This window comes from Heloderma suspectum, chromosome 1 (genome assembly GCF_057233095.1).
Source record: "Heloderma suspectum isolate Gila_16-S chromosome 1, 16-S_ref, whole genome shotgun sequence".
NCBI lineage: Eukaryota > Metazoa > Chordata > Lepidosauria > Squamata > Helodermatidae > Heloderma > Heloderma suspectum.
In genome coordinates, this window is record NC_139458.1 from 123,551,441 (window position 1) to 123,570,635 (window position 19,195).

The 19,195-nt window shown below is 43.9% G+C and overlaps 1 protein-coding gene across 1 annotated transcript in view; it reads left to right on the forward strand.

The window, feature by feature from the left end:
• The window catches only part of TRPM5 (transient receptor potential cation channel subfamily M member 5), a 68,386-nt gene that overhangs the window by 17,232 nt on the left and 31,959 nt on the right, over window positions 1-19,195 (forward strand). Inside the window, exons 9-11 of the mRNA XM_084855742.1 lie at window positions 3,624-3,974; window positions 9,385-9,516; window positions 15,334-15,457. Coding sequence (XP_084711868.1) covers window positions 3,624-3,974; window positions 9,385-9,516; window positions 15,334-15,457 — 607 coding nt within the window. The remainder of the gene's footprint in view (window positions 1-3,623; window positions 3,975-9,384; window positions 9,517-15,333; window positions 15,458-19,195) is intronic.

Genomic DNA, 19,195 nt, shown 5'->3' on the forward strand with positions numbered 1-19,195 from the left:
AATGGCTCTCTTGGTGTGAAATGCAAGCGAGCCTGACAAGTGGTTGTTGTTCAGTCGTTAAGTCTGAAGCGGTGATCTTGGAGCCCAAGAAAGTAAAATCTGTCACTGCTTCCATTTCTTCCCCTTCTATATGCCAGGAAGTGATGGGGCCAGATGCCATGCTCTTAGTTTTTTTAATGTTGAGTTTCAAACCAGCTTTTGCACTCTCCACTTTCACTCTCAACAAGAGGCTCTTTAGATCTTCTTCGCTTTCTGCCATTAGGGTGGTGTTGTCTGCGTATCTGAGGTTGTTGATAATTCTCCCGGCAATCTTAATTCCGACCCGTGATTCATCCAACCCGGCATTTCTCATGATGTACTCTGCATATAAGTTAAATAAGCAGGGCGACACTATGCAGCCTTGTCGTACTCCTTTCCCAATTTTGAAGCAATCGGTTGTTCATGTCTGGTTCTTACTGTTGCTTCTTGGCCCTCGTACAGGTTTCTCAGGAGACAGGTAAGGTGGTCTGGTACTCCCACTTCTTTCAGAATTTGCCAGAATTTGTTGTGATCCACACAATCAAAGGCTTTAGTGTAGTCAATGAAGCAGAAATAGACGTTTTTCTGGAATTCTCTTGCTTTCTCCATGATGCAGCGAATGTTGGCGATTTGATCTCTAGTTCCTCTGCCTCTTCGAAATCCAGCTTGTACTTCCGGTAGGTCTCAGTTCACATGCTGCTGAAGCCTAGCTTGTAGGATTTTCAGCATAACCTTGCTGGCATGTGAAATGAGCGCAATTGTACGGTAGTTTGAACACTCTTTGGCATTGCACTTCTTTGGAACTGGAATGTAAACTGACCTTTTCCAGTCTTGTGGCCACTGCTGAGTGTTCCAAATTTGTTGGCATATTGAGTGCAGCACTTGAACAGCATCATCTTTTAGGATTTTAAATAGCTCAGCTGGAATACTTCATCTCCACTAGCTTTGTTGTTACTAATGCTTCCTAAGGCCCACTTGACTTCACTCTCTAGGATGTCCGGCTCAAGTTCAGTGACCGCACTCTCATGGCTATCAGGGACATTAAGATCTTTCCTGTATAGTTCTTCTGTGTATTCTTTCCACCTCTTCTTAATCACATCTGCTTCTGTGAGGTCCCTGCCTTCTTTTCCTTTATCATGGCCGTCTTTGCACAAAATGTTCCCTTGAGATCTCCGATTTTCTTGAAGAGATCTCTAGTCTTTCCCATTCTGTTGTTTTCCTCCATTTCTTTGCATTGTTCATTTAAGAAAGCCTTCTTGTCTCTCCTTGCTATTCTCTGGAACACTGCATTCAGTTGCGTATATCTTCCCCTTTCTCCCTTGCTTTTCACTTCCCTTCTTTCCTCAGCTACTTGTAAAGCCTCATCAGATAGCCACTTTGCTTTCTTGCATTTCTTTTTCTTTGGGATGGATTGAGTTCCTGCCTCCTGAACAATGTTACGGACCTCCGTCCATAGTTCCTCAGGCACTCTGTCTATCAGGTCTAATCCCTGAAATCTATTCCTCACCTCCACTGTATATTCATAAGTGACATGATTTAGGTCATACCTGAATGGTTTCGTGATTTTCCCTACGTTCTTCAATTTAAGCCGAAATTTTGCAATAAGAAGCTCATGATCTGAGCCACAGTCAGCTCCAGGTCTTGTTTTTACTGTCTGTATAGAGCTTCTCCATCTTTGGCTGCAAAGGACATAATCAATCTGATTTCGATATTGACCATCTAGTGATGTCCATGTGTAGAGTGGCCTCTTGTGCTGTTGGAAAAGAGTGTTTGCTTTTCCAGTGGTGCTGGAGAAGACTCTTACGAGTCCCCTGGACTGCAAGGAGGTCAAATCAGTCCATCCTAAAGGAAATCAACCCTGAGTGCTCATTGGAAGGACAGATAATGAAGCTGAAGCTCCAATATTTTGGCCACCTAATGCGAAGAGAAAACTCCCTGGAAAAGACCCTGATGCTGGGAAAGACTGAAGGCAAAAGGAGAAGGGGACGGCAGAGGATGAGATGGCTAGATAGCATCACGGATGCAATGAATATGAACTTGAGCACGCTCCGGGAGAGGGCGCAGGACAGGAAGGCCTGGCGTGCTATGGTCCATGGGGTCACGAAGAGTCGGACACGACTGAACGACTGAACAACAACAATGATCAGCGTGTTCTCTTGGCAAAACTCTATTAGCCTTTGTCCTGTTTCATTTTGTACACCAAGGCCATGCTTGCCTGTTATCCCGGTGATTTCTTGACTTCCTGCTTTAGAATTCCAATCCCCTATGATGAAAAGGACATCTTTTTTTGGTGTTAGTTCTAGAAGGTGTTGTAGGTCTTCATAGAACCAATCAACCTCAGCTTCTTCGGCCTCAGTGGTTGGGGCATAGACTTGAATTACTGTGATGCTGAATGGTTTGCCTTGGATTCATACTGAGATCATTCTATCGTTTTTGAGATTGCATCCCAGCACTGCTTTTCCCACCCTTTTATTGACTATGAATGCTACTCCATTTCTTCTAAGGGATATTTGCCCACAGTAGTAGATATAATGGTCACCTGAATTAAATTCGCCCATGCCTGTCCATTTTAGTTCACTGATTCCCAAGATGTCGATGTTCAATCTTGCCATCTCATGTTTGACCACCTCCAGCTTACCTTGATTCATTGATCTTACATTCCAGGTTCCTAAATAATATTGTTCTTTACAGCATCGGACTTTCTTTTCACCACCAGACACATCCACAGCTTAGTGTCCTTTCGGCTTTTGCCCAGCCGCTTCACTCTTTCTGGTGCTACTTGGAAATACCCTCTGCTCTTCCCCAGTAGTATATTGGACACCTTCTCACCTGAGGGGCTCATCTTCCAGCGTCATATCTTTTAGCCTTGTGATACGTTCCATGGGGTTTTCTTGGCAAGAATACTGGAGTGGGTTGCCATTTCCTTCTCCAGTGGACCACATTTTGTCAGAACTCTCTGCCATGACCTGTCTGTCTTGGGTGGCCCTGCACGGCATAGCTTATGGCTTCACTGAGTTATGCAAGCCCCTTCGCCACAACAAGGCAGTGATCCATGAAGGGGCTGACAAGTGGACAGTTATCCAAAATATGGAACATTCTCTGCATGTTGCTCCACTGATGAAGATTGCTCCACTATGTTGCATCATAGTCCTGTCTGGCCTAGGAGCTATTTAACAGCTATTTTATGTTTGCTGTGGCGGATTAAAATGTGGCATGAGTGGAGATGTAAAGGCCTGGAAAAAAAATCCAGGACCAGGAAACCATGGAAAAATGGGGGAAGGGAGGGAAACATTTCCCCCTATATGTTCAAAAAAATCCCTGGGGTGTGTGTGTGGGGAAATGGAAAAGCTGCTTGTTTTCCTGTCCACTCCCCTGCCCCAAGATGCACACATTTCCCCTGTTTTCCCCCCACAAGCCTTCACATCTCTAGGTAGGAGGACAGAATATTCTCTTTGCCTTGTTTTTGCCTGTGTGACATGTTATGTTTACGTGTGACATGTTATGTTTGAAAAAGATGGCACAATTCCTAACATTAATACCAGGTGCTACTAACTATTACCACATTGAAAAATAATTTTTTCCCCTTGCATTTCTTATAAACTTAGTCATGTGACCTGGAGGAAGTGATGATGGATGCCCTGGTGAATGATAAGCCAGAATTTGTCAAGTTATTTATTGATAATGGGGCCAACATGTATGACTTCCTGACATACAGCCGGCTTCAGAGACTCTACTCTACCACTTCACCAAAGTGTCTCCTCTATACACTTCTGCTTAAAAAACATGAAGAAAACAGACTCACTTTGGCAGGGATGAGTGGTCAACAGCACAAGGAAGTAATGGATACTTGCCTGCTCTTTACTCTTCATGAGGTTTCCAGGGTGCTGAAGGATTTTCTTCATGATGCTTGCAGAGGTTTCTACCAAGACCCTAAGTCTGGAGGCAAGAAGAAAGGTGTAAGTTTCTCAAAGACAAGTTGGAGTATTGAACACAAGGCCTGGGGCCTTGTCAGGTCCTTTGGGAACCCTTATCTAACCCCGGCACTCCACACAATTCAATTATTTTCAGGGCCAAGAAGCCATAGAGGGGAGGTTGGTACACTTTGGAGGGTATTTGTGCAGATTTTCATTAACTAGTTAACTCAGAGGTAAGTCCCATTAAGCTCAATTAGGCTTACTCCCTAGTAAGTGTGTTTAGGATTGCAGTCTCAGGCAGCAATCCTCTACACCCTTGCCTTGGAGTAAGTCAACTCAGTAGGACATGCATAGCTTACTACTGTAAGTTAAAATCTGAGAGAATTAGAGAAGGTCTGGAAACCTAGCTGTCTCTTGAGATGTTTTCCTCAGATAGCATAACCATTGTCATCGTATTTGCCTGGAATGTGGTTGCATGACTGTCATGCATATCTATTGAATGTTGTTCTGTGATGTTCTTAGAGATGGATGACAAATATCCTAACCCCTGCCTATATTGTTTGATGAATTACTTTTAGGAAAATCCTTCAGACTGTGGTGTGCTCCTCCTCTCCTGTTTTGGAGCACATCTCCAAAGAGGTTCTTTAAAAATTGGTATGGCAAACAGCAGCCCTTGTCTCTCCATCCATTATGTATAGACATGAGATCATGCTGTTGTTTTTGAACTGAAGCTGAGTGTATTGTGCAAAAAACATAATACAGTTGGGATGCTCTTGTTTGACTATATGGAAAGGTGCACTACACTACAGGGTGGTGCAGGGATAAAATCGCAAGCCAGGAATCATTTACAGAAGTGGTGCCGTGCCTTGATGGGAAGATGTAACCTGTGTGTGGATCATCCCTAAGTGTCCAAATGCTGACATAATTTTCCAATGCATAGAGGAATCAATGAAGGGGCTGAATAGTTTGTTCTTAGGTTTCTGTGCTAGCCTTTGCACGCTAGCCCTTGTAGAGGCTTGTTGGAATTTTAATGAAACATCATTAGTTAGTGTCTGCTGAAAAGTGCACTCTTTTTGCCAGCACATAATGGAATTTCATAGAAGAGAATGTTGAATCACATGGCTAATTGCAGCTTCTTTGCACCATATTTCATGCAGCATTCTCCCATACCTATTCACTTGTATCCAGGATACAGCTGCCCTTTTAACTCAGTAGCGACAGTGAATAAATTATCTCAGGGTCATGCCAAAACCAAACCAAAAAAATAAATAGATCCAAGGGACTGATTGAAGGGAGCAGTGAAGTTGTTAGTTTTGCATTTTACACACACAGAAGTTCCATTTGGGGCTTGATGGGGTGGCCAGGTGCCCTCTTTTACAGAGAACAGTCCTCTATTTGAAGGGCTCTCCTGTCCAATTCCAGTGTAAAGATAATGAACCATAAGAACTGTTGTCCATCAACAATTAGCACCTGGGCGGCAGACTGAACAGGCAGGCACACAGATCACCTGGTCACAATCTTCCACACTATGTTGAGATGTAATATATTTCTATTTAAATTATAATTATGTCCAAATTTGTGTATATTGCATATACGTACATTAGCATATGCAAATCAGTGGGTGCTTTTGTCTTTTTTGATGATGCGTTCCCTCTTTTTCAGCAATTTGTAACTGGCCACCCTAGCCATACAAAGGCTCTCATCCAGACGCTATGGGAGCATAGAATCTGTCCACATTAGAGAGGCATCCCCCTACAGAGCATTATAAAGCATATAAGTATATATAGGGGTTCCCCTTCATGGATCACTGCCTTGTTGTGGCGAAGGGGCTTGCGTAACTCAGTGAAGCCATAAGCTATGCCGTGCAGGGCCACCCAAGACGGACAGGTCATGGCAGAGAGTTCTGACAAAATGTGGTCCACTGGAGAAGGAAATGGCAACCCACTCCAGTATTCTTGCCAAGAAAACCCCATGGAACGTATCACAAGGCTAAAAGAGATGACGCCGGAAGATGAGCCCCTCAGGTCGGAAGGTGTCCAATATGCTACTGGGGAAGAGCAGAGGGTATTTCCAAGTAGCGCCAGAAAGAGTGAAGCGGCTGGGCCAAACCCGAAAGGACACTCAGCTGTGGATGTGTCTGGCGGTGAAAAGAAAATCCGATGCTGTAAAGAACAATATTGTTTAGGAGCCTGGAATGTCAGATCAATGAATCAAGGTAAGCTGGAGGTGGTCAAACATGAGATGGCAAGATTGAACATCGACATCTTGGGAATCAGCGAACTCAAATGGACAGGCATGGGCGAATTTAATTCAGGTGACCATCATATCTACTATTGTGGGCAAGAATCCCTTAGAAGAAATGGAGTAGCATTCATAGTCAACAAAAGGGTGGGAAAAGCAGTACTGGGGTACAATCTTAAAAATGATAGAATGATCTCAGTACGAATCCAAGGCAAACCATTCAACATCACAGTAATTCAAGTCTATGCCCCAACCACTGAGGCCGAAGAAGCTGAGGTTGATCGGTTCTATGAAGACCTACAACACCTTCTAGAACTAACACCAAAAAAAGATGTCCTCTTCATCATAGGGGATTGGAATGCTAAAGTAGGAAGTCAAGAAATCACCGGGATAACAGGCAGGCATGGCCTTGGTGTACAAAATGAAGCAGGGCAAAAGCTAATAGAGTTTTGCCAAGAGAACACGCTGATCATAGCAAACACTCTTTTCCAACAGCACAAGAGGCGACTCTACACATGGACGTCACCAGATGGTCAATATCGAAATCAGATTGATTATGTCCTTTGCAGCCAAAGATGGAGAAGCTCCATACAGTCAGTAAAAACAAGACCTGGAGCTGACTGTGGCTCAGATCATGAGCTGCTTCTTGCAAAATTTCGGCTTAAATTGAAGAACGTAGGGAAAGCCACTAAACCTTTCAGGTATGACCTAAATCATATCCCTGATGAATATACAGTGGAGGTGAGGAATAGATTTCAGGGATTAGACCTGATAGACAGAGTGCCTGAGGAACTATGGACGGAGGTCCGTAACATTGTTCAGGAGGCAGCAACGAAATCCGTCCCAAAGAAAAAGAAATGCAAGAAAGCCAAGTGGCTGTCTGATGAGGCTTTACAAGTAGCTCACGAAAGAAGGGAAGCGAAAAGCAAAGGAGAAAGGGGAAGATATACCCAACTGAATGCAGAGTTCCAGAGAATAGCAAGGAGAGACAAGAAGGCCTTCTTAAATGAACAATGCAAAGAAATCGAGGAAAACAACAGAATGGGAAAGACTAGAGATCTCTTCAAGAAAATTGGAGATCTCAAGGGAACGTTTTGTGCAAAGACGGGCATGATAAAGGACAAAGAAGGCAGGGACCTAACAGAAGCAGATGAGATTAAGAAGAGGTGGCAAGAATACACAGAAGAACTATACAGGAAAGATCTGAATGTCCCTGATAGCCATGATAGTGCGGTCACTGAACTTGAGCCGGACATCCTAGAGAGTGAAGTCAAGTGGGCCATAGGAAGCATTAGTAACAATAAAGCTAGTGGAGATGACAGTATTCCAGCCGAGCTATTTAAAATCCTAAAAGATGATGCTGTTAAAGTGCTGCATTCAATATGCCAACAAATGTGGAACACTCAACAGTGGCCACAAGACTGGAAAAGGTCAGTTTACATTCCAATTCCAAAGAAGGGCAACGCCAAAGAGTGTTCAAACTACCGCACCATTGCGCTCATTTCACATGCCAGCAAGGTGATGCTCAAAATCCTACAAGCTAGGCTTCAGCAGTATGCGAACCGAGAACTACCGGAAGTACAAGCTGGGTTTCGAAGAGGCAGAGGAACTAGAGATCAAATCGCCAACATTCGCTGCATCATGGAGAAAGCAAGAGAATTCCAGAAAAACGTCTATTTCTGCTTCATTGACTACGCTAAAGCCTTTGATTGTGTGGATCACAACAAACTGTGGCAAATTCTTAAAGTGATGGGAGTACCAGACCACCTTACCTGTCTCCTGAGAAACCTGTACGAGGGTCAAGAAGCAACAGTAAGAACCAGACATGGAACAACCGATTGGTTCAAAATTGGGAAAGGAGTACGACAAGGCTGCATATTGTCACCCTGCTTATTTAACTTATATGCAGAGTACATCATGAGAAATGCCGGGTTGGATGAATCAGAGGTCGGAATTAAGATTGCCGGGAGAATTATCAACAACCTCCGATATGCAGACGATACCACCCTAATGGCAGAAAGCGAAGAGGATCTCAAGAGCCTCTTGTTGAGGGTGAAAGAGGAGAGTGCAAAAGCTGGTTTGAAACTCAACATTAAAAAAACTAAGATCATGTCATCTGGCCCTATCACTTCCTGGCATATAGAAGGGGAAGAAATGGAAGCAGTGACAGATTTTACTTTCTTGGGCTCCAAGATCACCGCAGACGGTGACTGTAGCCATGAAATTAAAAGACGCTTGCTCCTTGGGAGGAAAGCTATGGCAAACCTAGACAGCATAGTAAGAAGCAGAGACATCACCTTGCCGACAAAGGTCCGTCTAATCAAAGCTATGGTTTTCCCAGTAGTAATGTATGGCTGTGAGAGCTGGACTATAAGGAAGGCTGAGCGCCGAAGAATTGATGCTTTCGAACTGTGGTGCTGGAGAAGACTCTTACGAGTCCCCTGGACTGCAAGGAGGTCAAATCAGTCCATCCTAAAGGAAATCAGCCCTGAGTGCTCATTGGAAGGACAGATAATGAAGCTGAAGCTCCAATATTTTGGCCACCTAATGCGAAGAGAAAACTCCCTGGAAAAGACCCTGATGCTGGGAAAGACTGAAGGCAAAAGGAGAAGGGGACGGCAGAGGATGAGATGGCTAGATAGCATCACGGATGCAATGAATATGAACTTGAGCACGCTCCGGGAGAGAGCGCAGGACAGGAAGGCCTGGCGTGCTATGGTCCATGGGGTCACGAAGAGTCGGACACGACTGAACGACTGAACAACAACATATATAGGGGTTGCCTACATAGCTATTCACTGCCAGATGTTCCTTAATTAAAGGGCATATTTTAATGTAAAGGATTTGTACCCTGTTCTAGATTGGAAGTGCATGGGATAGGGAATGCCATTCCACAGTTATCCTGATTCAGAGCCCTGTGCTGTGATGTTTCGACGTCACCAATGTCAATTCAGTATGTACGTCTCTTTAAGAATGCAGAGCTGCCCTCTCTAGTGAAATGTGGTGGTGGCAGTGGTGGTATGGATATTCAACAAAGCCCCAGGATCCTGTGAAGGATTGCTGAAGAACAGAGAGTCTCTCTTATTTTGGAAAAATGGATCTGGAAGTCCTAAACTATTTGATAGTTAGGATCGTAATGCTTGTCTGCATAGAGAAATATCTAGTTCCAGATAAACACAATTATATTGTCATACGTTCTTTGTTTATTTAGGATAAGATACATACAAAAAGGTTACCAGGCCCTTTGGATATGAATCAGAAAAGTGAAAATCCTTGGAGAGATCTATTCTTATGGGCAGTACTTCAAAATCGGCACAAGATGGCGTACTACTTCTGGGCTATGGTAAGCTCAGTGTGAGATACTTGAAATGTATATTTTACCTATATGTTTTCACCTGAGAGAGAGACAGATAGGAGCTATCAGACTGGGAAAGGGTATGGCCCCAGTCCTTCAGTAAAACAGCCCTGAGCCAGATTGGGTCCTCTCCCATGGTGGCTATTAAGTCTGTTTGTTCACTCATTTATAACCTGCCTTTTAGGCAGGGTCGGCCCCAGACATTTTGTTGCCTGAGGCAAAGAACAAGATGGCATCCTCCAACAGAAGGGAACAGATGGGAGGCTGCTGACACCACCGCCCAGAGCCGCTGTCAAGGGTAGGCATGGTGGGGCACCTACCAAGGGCACATATCCTAGCAGGGGCCCACTGACAAGGGCCTCCCTGGACGTGCTCCTTTTCATCACCATCATCACCTGCTTGTTCATCTGCCTCTTGCTCTGGCCCAGACAACAGTGGTGCTGAGAAAGTGGAGCAGCAGATGCCACTGTCTACGTGATCACTGGCTCTCTGCCGGTCAAGCAAGCAGTGGCAGCAATGATGAGAAAGAGGATGAAGAGCAAGTGCAGCTGGTGACAATGGTGGTGAGAAGGTAAACTCACTGAGGGAGGGGGCCCGTTGTGGGTGCCTTGCCCAAGGGCCCAAAAAAGCCTGGAGCCAGCACGGCCCCCCCGCCCCCGCCATGTCTGCCACCTGAGGCAATTGCTTCACTCTGCCTAATGAGAGGGCCAGTCCTGCTTTTAGGGTAATTATTCACAAAGGGCTTTCAACATTCAAAAGCAATAAAAGCCACATAGTCAGTAGAAGCAATACAATCATGACTTAACAAAATAACGTAGCTGAAAGTCCTCTTAATATGTTTTCAAGAATCATTACAGTTTTCTTGATACATTTTTAAAAATTAATTTGAGAAAGGATCCTGACCACAGATGAGATTTCTCACACAATGTGCGGTTTGGCCTGGCAAATACCTTCTCTGTCTAATGCCACAGCCCACATCGCGTAAGACAGGGAATGCAGACTGGGGCTTGGGAAGGCATCTTGCTTCTTGCTCTGCCCTTGCTAGCCGGTGGGAAAACATGAAGCTTCTTTAGAGGGAGTCAAACCATTGGTCCATCTAGCCCAGTGTATGTACCAGTGGAGGCTGGTGGCTCCGATGTCGCTGGGGTGGTGATTCTGCTCCCGGTTTTAGTCAGAAACAGTCAGAACTCTAAGGGAGCTATCCAAGGTGCTGAAGCACCTTGGTGATCTCCTTCACAGTTCTGACTGAAACCAGAAGGGGGGCCACCAGCCTCCACTGATGCGTACTTTGAATGGCAGGACTGTTCAGAGTCTCAGGCAGAGGTCTTTCCCAACCTGGCTACCTAAGAACCTTTTAAACAAAGATGCTGGGAATCGGGGGTAGGCATAGTTGGGCACCTGCCAAGGGCCCACACCCCAGCAGGGCTCCCTCTGACAAGAGCCCCCTGGAGTTGCTCCCTGTCTTCACCATGGCAACCTGCTTGTTCACTTGCCTCTTGCCCTGGCCCAGGCAATGGTGGTGGTGAGATGGAGGAGCAGCAGATGCCACTGCCTATTGGCTCCCTGGCTCTCTGCCTGTCAAGCAAGCAAGTGAGACTCACTGGGAGAGAGGGCCCATTGAGGTTGTCTTGCCCATGGGCTTAAAAAACCTGGAGCCAGCACTGCCACGAATTGAATCCGGGACCTTCTGCGTGCAAAATGTGTGGTCTACCACTGAGCTATTGGATCTGGGACAAGGTACAATCCACATGAGACAAAAGAAGCAAAAGTCTTACTGGGAAAGAGAAATATTAAACGCTTTCCTTTCCTTTGAGGGCAGCCATAGAATGCCCCTTATTCTGACCAGAGGTGGGAAAGGTTAACCTATGGTGGAGAAGCAGGAAATCTTCTGACGTTTTGCTTCCCCACACTGAAGGATAAAGGTCTAAACACATTCTGTTTCCTCTTCCAAAGAAAGGGAAGCACTATGCTGCCTGCACCAACAGCCTTCAGATTCTTGACTGGGGAAGGGACTTGGGGACTTGACTCTTGCATGAGCTGCAATTGAAGAGAGCTTAGATTTACTATTGCAGGAAAAAGAGAGATTCCCAGGAGAGTGCAAAAGCAAAACACAAATAAACAAGCCCAAGTGGAAGAGAAATGCAACTCTTATCATTGAAATTGTTGTTAAAAATAGTTGGATATGTTAGGATGCAATCCTATGCATATTTAGAAAAACAAGTCCTACAACTCCCAGCATTCCTTAGCCAGCCATGCTACCTGGGGAATGCTGGGAGTTGTAGGCCTTTTTTTCTGGCTAAACATACATAGCAGTGTGCCCTTAGAAACACTTGAGAACAACATTTAGCATGCAGTCCTATGCACACGTTTAGACATGGCTGGCTGGGGAATGCTGAAGTTGGAGGGGGGGTTCTATCTAAACATATATAGGATTGTGCCCTTAAGGAATAAGAACCATGCACTAAGAACACTTTCAAAATTAACTGATTTTAGCCAGAACCTTTTTTAACAACAGAAACAGCCCCAAATCTCCCTTTTCTGATGCATCCCTTCCCACAAAAAGTGGCATCCTAAAACAGGACTTGATGGCAATAATGTGGTGGTGTATCAAACCTCCAAAGAATCCACCTTCCACAGCCCTTTCTGGGCAGCAACTGGCTTGAAACAACAAGAACCACTACCGCCACTGCCAAAACAATTTGAGGTACCCCAAAGAACCAAATAGACCAGGGGTGGGCAACTCCAAATATTCTGGCCCTCAACTCTCATCAGCCCTGGCCAGCATAGCCAGCGGAGAGGGCTGATGGGAGTTGTAGGCCAAAACAGGTGGAGGGCCACAAGTTGTCCATCCCTGAATTCTATACCAGCCTAAAATCCTGCATTTAAACAGGGCTTTCTGCTTCTGTATTGAATGCAGGATCACAATGACTCCCCTTTTCACCTTCTTCTTTTCTGCCCACTCCTTCCCCCTCCTTCTCCCCATATCTGAGTCTTCCATTATCTTTGATTGATCTCACTCCTCTTCTTGCTGCTTTTTCTCTTTTCATGGAGGAAACCGAAGTGGAACACAGTGGGGCAATTTGATAGCTCATTATCTGCGATCTATTTAAAAATGGAACAAAGGGCATTTAGTGCAGGAGACGCCCTGGAGGTTCACAGTGCCATGTAAAGAGCCCACAAACTTCCATGAAGGAGCAGTCTCAATCACAGGATAAAAGCTCAGTGTGAAGGAGCCCATGCACACCCCATAGAACTAGGTGGGAGTGATGCAGTGCTTTGAAGAATCCGCCTTCTTCAAGTGTTCCTTTTGGATAGTAAAAGATTTATTTTTAAAAACCCTAAATAATAAAGATGAATGTGCTTTAAGCATCACACAGAAGGAAGTTGAAGCTCCATCAACTAATCTTTAGGGTGTTTTAAGTGAGGCTTAGGTCATCTTAAAGTGATTTAAATAACTTTTAGAAATGCCTAGTAGTTAAGGTGGAATAGAAAGGGGAAGCAAGGCACTTACAGTTTGTATGTGCATTCTTTTTAGCCAGTGTTGACATCACATTTGCATTACAAGCAGATGTAAGCCTTAAAAAAACCCTCAAAAGTCCCCAAACACAAGCCTTACATGTGAAAGCACTCTTTCTTCACTTGTCAGGTTTAACATTGGGCCAGTGCACATGACACGATAACCCATCATGGGTTAATTTCTCTGTGAGGAGCTGTGGTGTATTCTGTCTGCCATTATAAATATGCAAGGCCTGGCTGGGGGTTGCTGGGCTTGTTGTGAGGTCTGAACCCAGAAGGGGGGTTATTTAAGGGTTAAACAGCAGTCGCATAACCCTAAAATAGACCATGGGTTATGCGAGTGTTGTTTAACCCTCAAACCACTGTCACCTGGATTCGGATAACACAACAACCCATGGCAACCCCTGGCTGGGGCTTCTATATGCATGATGGCGGATGGCATGCGCTGCAGCACCCTGAGTGTTAGTTATAGCCACAATCCTATGCATGTTTAGACAGAAAAAAGTCCTACAACTGCCAGCATTCCTCAGCCAGCATAGCTGGTCTGGCTGGAGAATGCTGGGAGTTGTAGGACTTTTTTCTGTCTATACATGCACAGGATTGTGCCCTAACCCACCAGGTCACTGTCTCCCATGAAATATTCTACTCTTGGCCCTGGCTTGTTTAGCATTATGCATTCACATGACGTGGTTTATTGTGCTAAACTCTTTCCAGTCTTTTTGTCTTGTTTTTTTCTCTCACATGGAAAGGGCGTGCCTTGGCCACAGCTCCCACTAATTTCAAGCCGAGCCAGAAACGTACACCCAGTCCACTAAACTAGAATGTCTCTAGTTCAGCCTTCCCCAACATGGCACCCTCCAGATGTGTTGGACTACAACTCCCATCATCCCCAGCCATCACAGGCAAATGTGCTGTAACCCAACACATCTGGAAGGCAGCAGGTTGGAGAAGGCTGCTCTAATTGTTTTCATTTCAGGCGGGAAACATTTGTTGGAACCTTAAGATGGTACCTAGAAAAGTCTACCCTTTTCCACTCCCCATAAAGCAGAGTCTAGTCAATGAAAATTCATGCCATAACAAATGTGTTAAGTCTTTAAGGTGCTACAGGATTCTCTGTTTTTATTGCAAGAGACTAAAGCTGCAATCCTATATTCATTTACTTGGGAGTTAGTCCCATTGATCTTAATGGGGCTTACTTCTGAGTAGACACACATAGGAGTGCATGGTGAAAGTACAGACATCTGTGATTGTAATGGTGTTTGCTGGTTAGGAAGGGGCAGGCTATTGAATTTGCACATTTGTGTGTGTGTGTACTCCATTGAATTTAGGAAACATGAAATAAACAATATAGGCGAAGACTCAATGAGATACTTTCTAAGTTACCTCTTAAGAGATGTCAGAAGACATTAACTGTTTTGAGTATTCGCTTTTAATGTTTTTATACAAGTTTTATATACATGTTTTGGTATTTATTATGATGTATTTTAATCTTTCTTTATAAATGGCTTAGAGATATTTTTTCAATATGGTAAATGGTATATAAAACTACTAGATGATGATGAGAATGATAAGTGCTATGTAAAACTACTAGATGATGAGGTTGTACCCTTTCATGCGCCAGGTGAAGACCTTTTTATTTTCCCAGCATTTTAGCCTTAGTCTTAACTTTGCTGTTTTAAATCTGTTACTGTATTGTAAACCTCTGCATTGCAGCTAGGTTTTATTCTCGCTGTATTTTTATACTGCAATTTTTTATATTTTAAACAGTTTTTATTCTGTACTTTGTCATTTTAGTTTCTGTGAACCACCCAAGGAGCTTTGGCTATTGGGCAGCTTAGAAATGTACTAAATAAATGGCGATGATGTTAATAATAAAAACAATAATAATGGTAAATAGTATATAAAACTACTAGATGATGATTACAACCACAACAACTGAGGGCGCAATCCTATTAGGATAGGCGGCTGCTTCGGAACTTGGAGGCAACCGCCTATTCAATGCAGGGCGGCAGCAGCGAGGAGGGGATCATCCCCTCTGCACTTCAGCTGCCCTGCATTGGTGGCTAGACAGCCGATTTTGGCTGTCTAGCCACGGGAAGTCGGACCGGGGTGGGTCAGACGTTGGACGACACGTAGGAAGCATCAGAAAGGCACTTCCGCCCCCCCTGCCCTGGCCTGCCCCCGTTTTTGCTGCTCTGTGCTGCTCTTATGAGTGACCGTTCCGCGCTGCCTACGAGCGACCATAAGATTGCGCCCTGAGTGACTTTATATGGTGTGTTTTTTTTTCAGGGTCAAGAAGGCGTAGCTGCAGCCCTGGCTGCTTGTAAAATTGTCCGAGAGATGTCCCACCTGGAGACAGAAGCTGAAGTAGTCCGCAGAATGAAAGAAGCAAAATATGAGCAGCTTGCTGTGGGTAAGTGTAAATGCAGCATCCGACGCTTAAAACCTGTCTGGGCAAACCAACAACGGAATTTCATCATTTGCCTTATACAAGAGATATAACCTTTGTCCTTTGCCCAAAGCATACTGCTGCTCCTCTAGCATGATATCAGCGCAAATATAATGGTGGTGGAGGGGCTCATGGCAGATGCTTAGTGATGTAGCCCTCCAGTGTTTTCCCATTGCTTCTTCCATCTCTTTTCTTACCAGAAAGAATCCTTTAAGGAGGAGAAGAAAGAATAGCTGCACAATGCCTTTTGAGTGGTAGCACTAGGAGGCCTCTGTCTGGAAGCACTCCAAGCTTCCAAAAGCTAGTTTTAAAATATCTGTTACATTTTTGTCCCTGAAACTTAAAAGTGAGCAAGCGTACCCACAGAAAGCTGCTTTGATGCAGCTCATTACTCATTCCAAAGGCATTCGGGCCACCACTGAAAAAGCCCTGCTCCTGTCCACTATTGATCCCTTTAAGATCTTGCTGCTGCTCCTCCCAACTCCTAGGGGAAATTAGCCAGTAAACAGAGAGGTAAGGGGAGATAAACAGTTGTCAGAGAAGGGCAGCCAGAGGCTCCTCCCTCACTGTGTGCGCAATTTCTGTCCCCTCCAGGTTTCTCTGCCTGTTGGTGGGAAAGCCCTCAGAATTCTCAAGAAGCAGGGCTCTAGACCTACTATCATGTGGTGGGTTTAATGTGTGGCCAGGGTTTAAAGTATAAGCAGTGTGCCTGTGGGTGTCGGTGTGTGTATGAGTCCTTTTTGGGTCTGTGTTAAACAGAAAACCAATGGGAAATGTGCATCCCAGTGCTGTGTGCATTCCAGCATACAGACTTCAATTTTTTAAAAAAGGGAGGAATTGTCCTTTAAGCAACAGGGAATTGTGGCAATGGAAAGTGGAGCCTCCTTTGGGGTTTTCTCCTCCAAAGGGCTATGTAAGTATTCCTGGAACATCAGCTAAATACTCAGCCAGGACCAAACTAAAAAAAAGAATAATTTAAAATAAAATTTAAGTATACCAAAACCTGAACGGGCATGGCTGGAGGAAATCGTTTCTCTTGTCAAAAGTGATGCCAAAAATTTTTTTTTTATCTATTTACCAAATTTACATGCCACTCAACTAGTAGATGCCCTCGGAGTGGCTTACAATCATTAACACAACCCAAACTCAAAACAACAGTATAGTTAATGATATTATGGTATTTGACACCAGCAAGGCTAAATAAGACATATAGACGTTTTTAAGTGTTGGATATGCTTGGCTGCTATTGCAGGTATGTACTTCATATGTGATGGGGTTGTTGGGTAGAGAATGATTACAGGAGGCAAATAATCAACATAATATTGGAAATAGCACCATTTAGTCCAGCATTAAGCTAATTGCTAATTTTATTTAATTGGATAGAAGAAGTTATTTCACACATCATGAAATCTTTCATTATGAACTTATTGATCTTAGCAAAAATCATGTGGGCTTATAAGTGGAAATATTTCCAATCCCCTTTAATAAAGGAGTGGATACTGACGTGTTTGGAATTAACAGAGATGGATAAATTTTATTAACAGATATGTAGGAGAAGTGAAAATAATCAGTATTGGTGAAAAACGGACAGGTTTGATAAATTATTGGAATGCACATTATGGTAATGTTATGCTTGATAGGAATTTGTTTGTTTAAAGGATTAAATTTTAGTTATAAGAATTTGCTGTTTTTGATTTCTCTTTCTTTGTAATAGTAACTGTAACAGAGAATTCTGTAATTGTAAAAACTGGGGGAAGGCATCTGTATCTCTTCAATTAAACAGGACGAATTTTGTCTCTTAAAACAACAAACAAGCCCCAAATGTGATATACTGTGATGAGAATTCAGCACTTCATAGCTCTGTCTTTATGTTAATATCAGACAAACCTCTCACCAAGTCACAAGTGTTTGTCTTTAATTAGCTAGTTGATTAAACTAATCATTAAATATAAATATAATCCGAAGTGACATTTGCTCCCAGAACAGACTGTTGTTTTTTGGGGACATGAGGGGGAGAAAGGATCAAGTTTGCAGTTTTGGAGTGCTGTTGATTTGGATGTCCGTGTGGCAGAAGTAGCCCAAAGAGTGTAACAGTTTAGGCTTAGCGTGACTATAGTTATCCATGACCAAGGGTGCTTCCAGATGAGGCTCTTATCACACCATCACCCTGCCTCATTCATGGAATTTTACCAGGGGTCCGGATGTCATTATCTTCCACTCAGAAGCCTCCCATGTTTCCCCACCACTTCTTCTGTCTTTTTTAATACCACAGAAAATCACTTAAGGGCACAACGCTCTGTATGTTTAGACAGAAAAAAAAACATACAACTCACACCATGCCCCAGCTTCATGGCTGGGGCATGCTGGGAGTTGTAGGCCCTTTTTACTGTCTAAACATACATAGAGTTGCACCTTGAGGAGAAAAAGGTGGAAGATCACAGTGCCTTCAAGTTGGTAGTGTAAGGAACTCTCCATCTGAAAGCACTCCTAGCAAAAACCAGGCTTGACTACTACAGTGTATTGTACATGGGGCTCCTTTGAAGACATCTCGGAGACTTTATGGAATTCAGAATACATGGCTGCTGACTGGCATGGGTTACATGGAACATATCTTGCCAGTTTTAAAAGAGCTTCCTATACATTTGCAGGGGCAATCCGAAGTGCTTGTAGTCGCCCATAAAGCTCTATACAGCTTGGGACCAGGGCATCTGAACGACTACCTGCTCCCAGATGTACCTGCCTGGGCTCTAAAATAATCTAAGGCAGCTGTTCTTCAAGGGCCTCACTTACCAGGAATTGGGAAATGTGTGGATTGTCCTGTTTTGCTGTTTGGGATGGAAGCAATCTTGTACAGGGTCAGCGATCTTTGTCCATCTAGCCCAATATTGCCTACTCAGACTGGCAGGGCCTCTCCAGTGTCCCAGGCAGAGGTCTTTCTCCATCACCTCCTACAAGAACTTTTTAATTGGCGATGCCAGCAGTGGAAGCTGGTGACTCCAATTTCGATGGGGCTGTGAATCCATTCTGGGTTTCAGTCAAAACCAGCCAGAACTCTAAAGGAGCTATCCATGGTGCTGACACTATTTTGGGACTAGAGTTCAGCATCTTAGATAGCTCCTTTAGAGTTCTGGTGGGTTCTGACTGAAATCCAGAATGGATTCACAGCCCCACCGAAATTGGAGCCACCAGCCTCCACTGGTATGAGATAGTAGCTTCCACCATGTGTTCTCTCCTACTCCTGGCCTAGTCAGTGCTCTTTCCTCTGCGTTCTTTCAGAAACGGAGGAAACCGTTGCACAAGATGTGCATTATTTCCTGCTAATTATTCAGGTTGGAAACACAAATACTTTGAGAACGTCCTCTTTAAGAAAAAGCAAGAAATACAGAAGTGTCTGAAAGTGGTATTTTAAAAAGACAGCTGGACACATTTCAAACTTAAAATAAATCTTTCAAGTTTGGTCAGTAACAAGTCTTAAGACTTGTATGTTCTTTTGAAAATAATTTTTTTAATTGATCCTTTTCCTGTGGCTACCTGTAATTGTAGCCAAATACTGTGCCCAAAAGATCAATCCTAAACACATTTATTTTGCATTTCTCACTTCCCCAAGCAGTGATATGTTCCAAGGCAGTTTTACAGAAGGGAGATTCACAAAATCCCCACCCCCCAATCACACTTCAAAAGAACAAAGGATTGCTGTGCAAG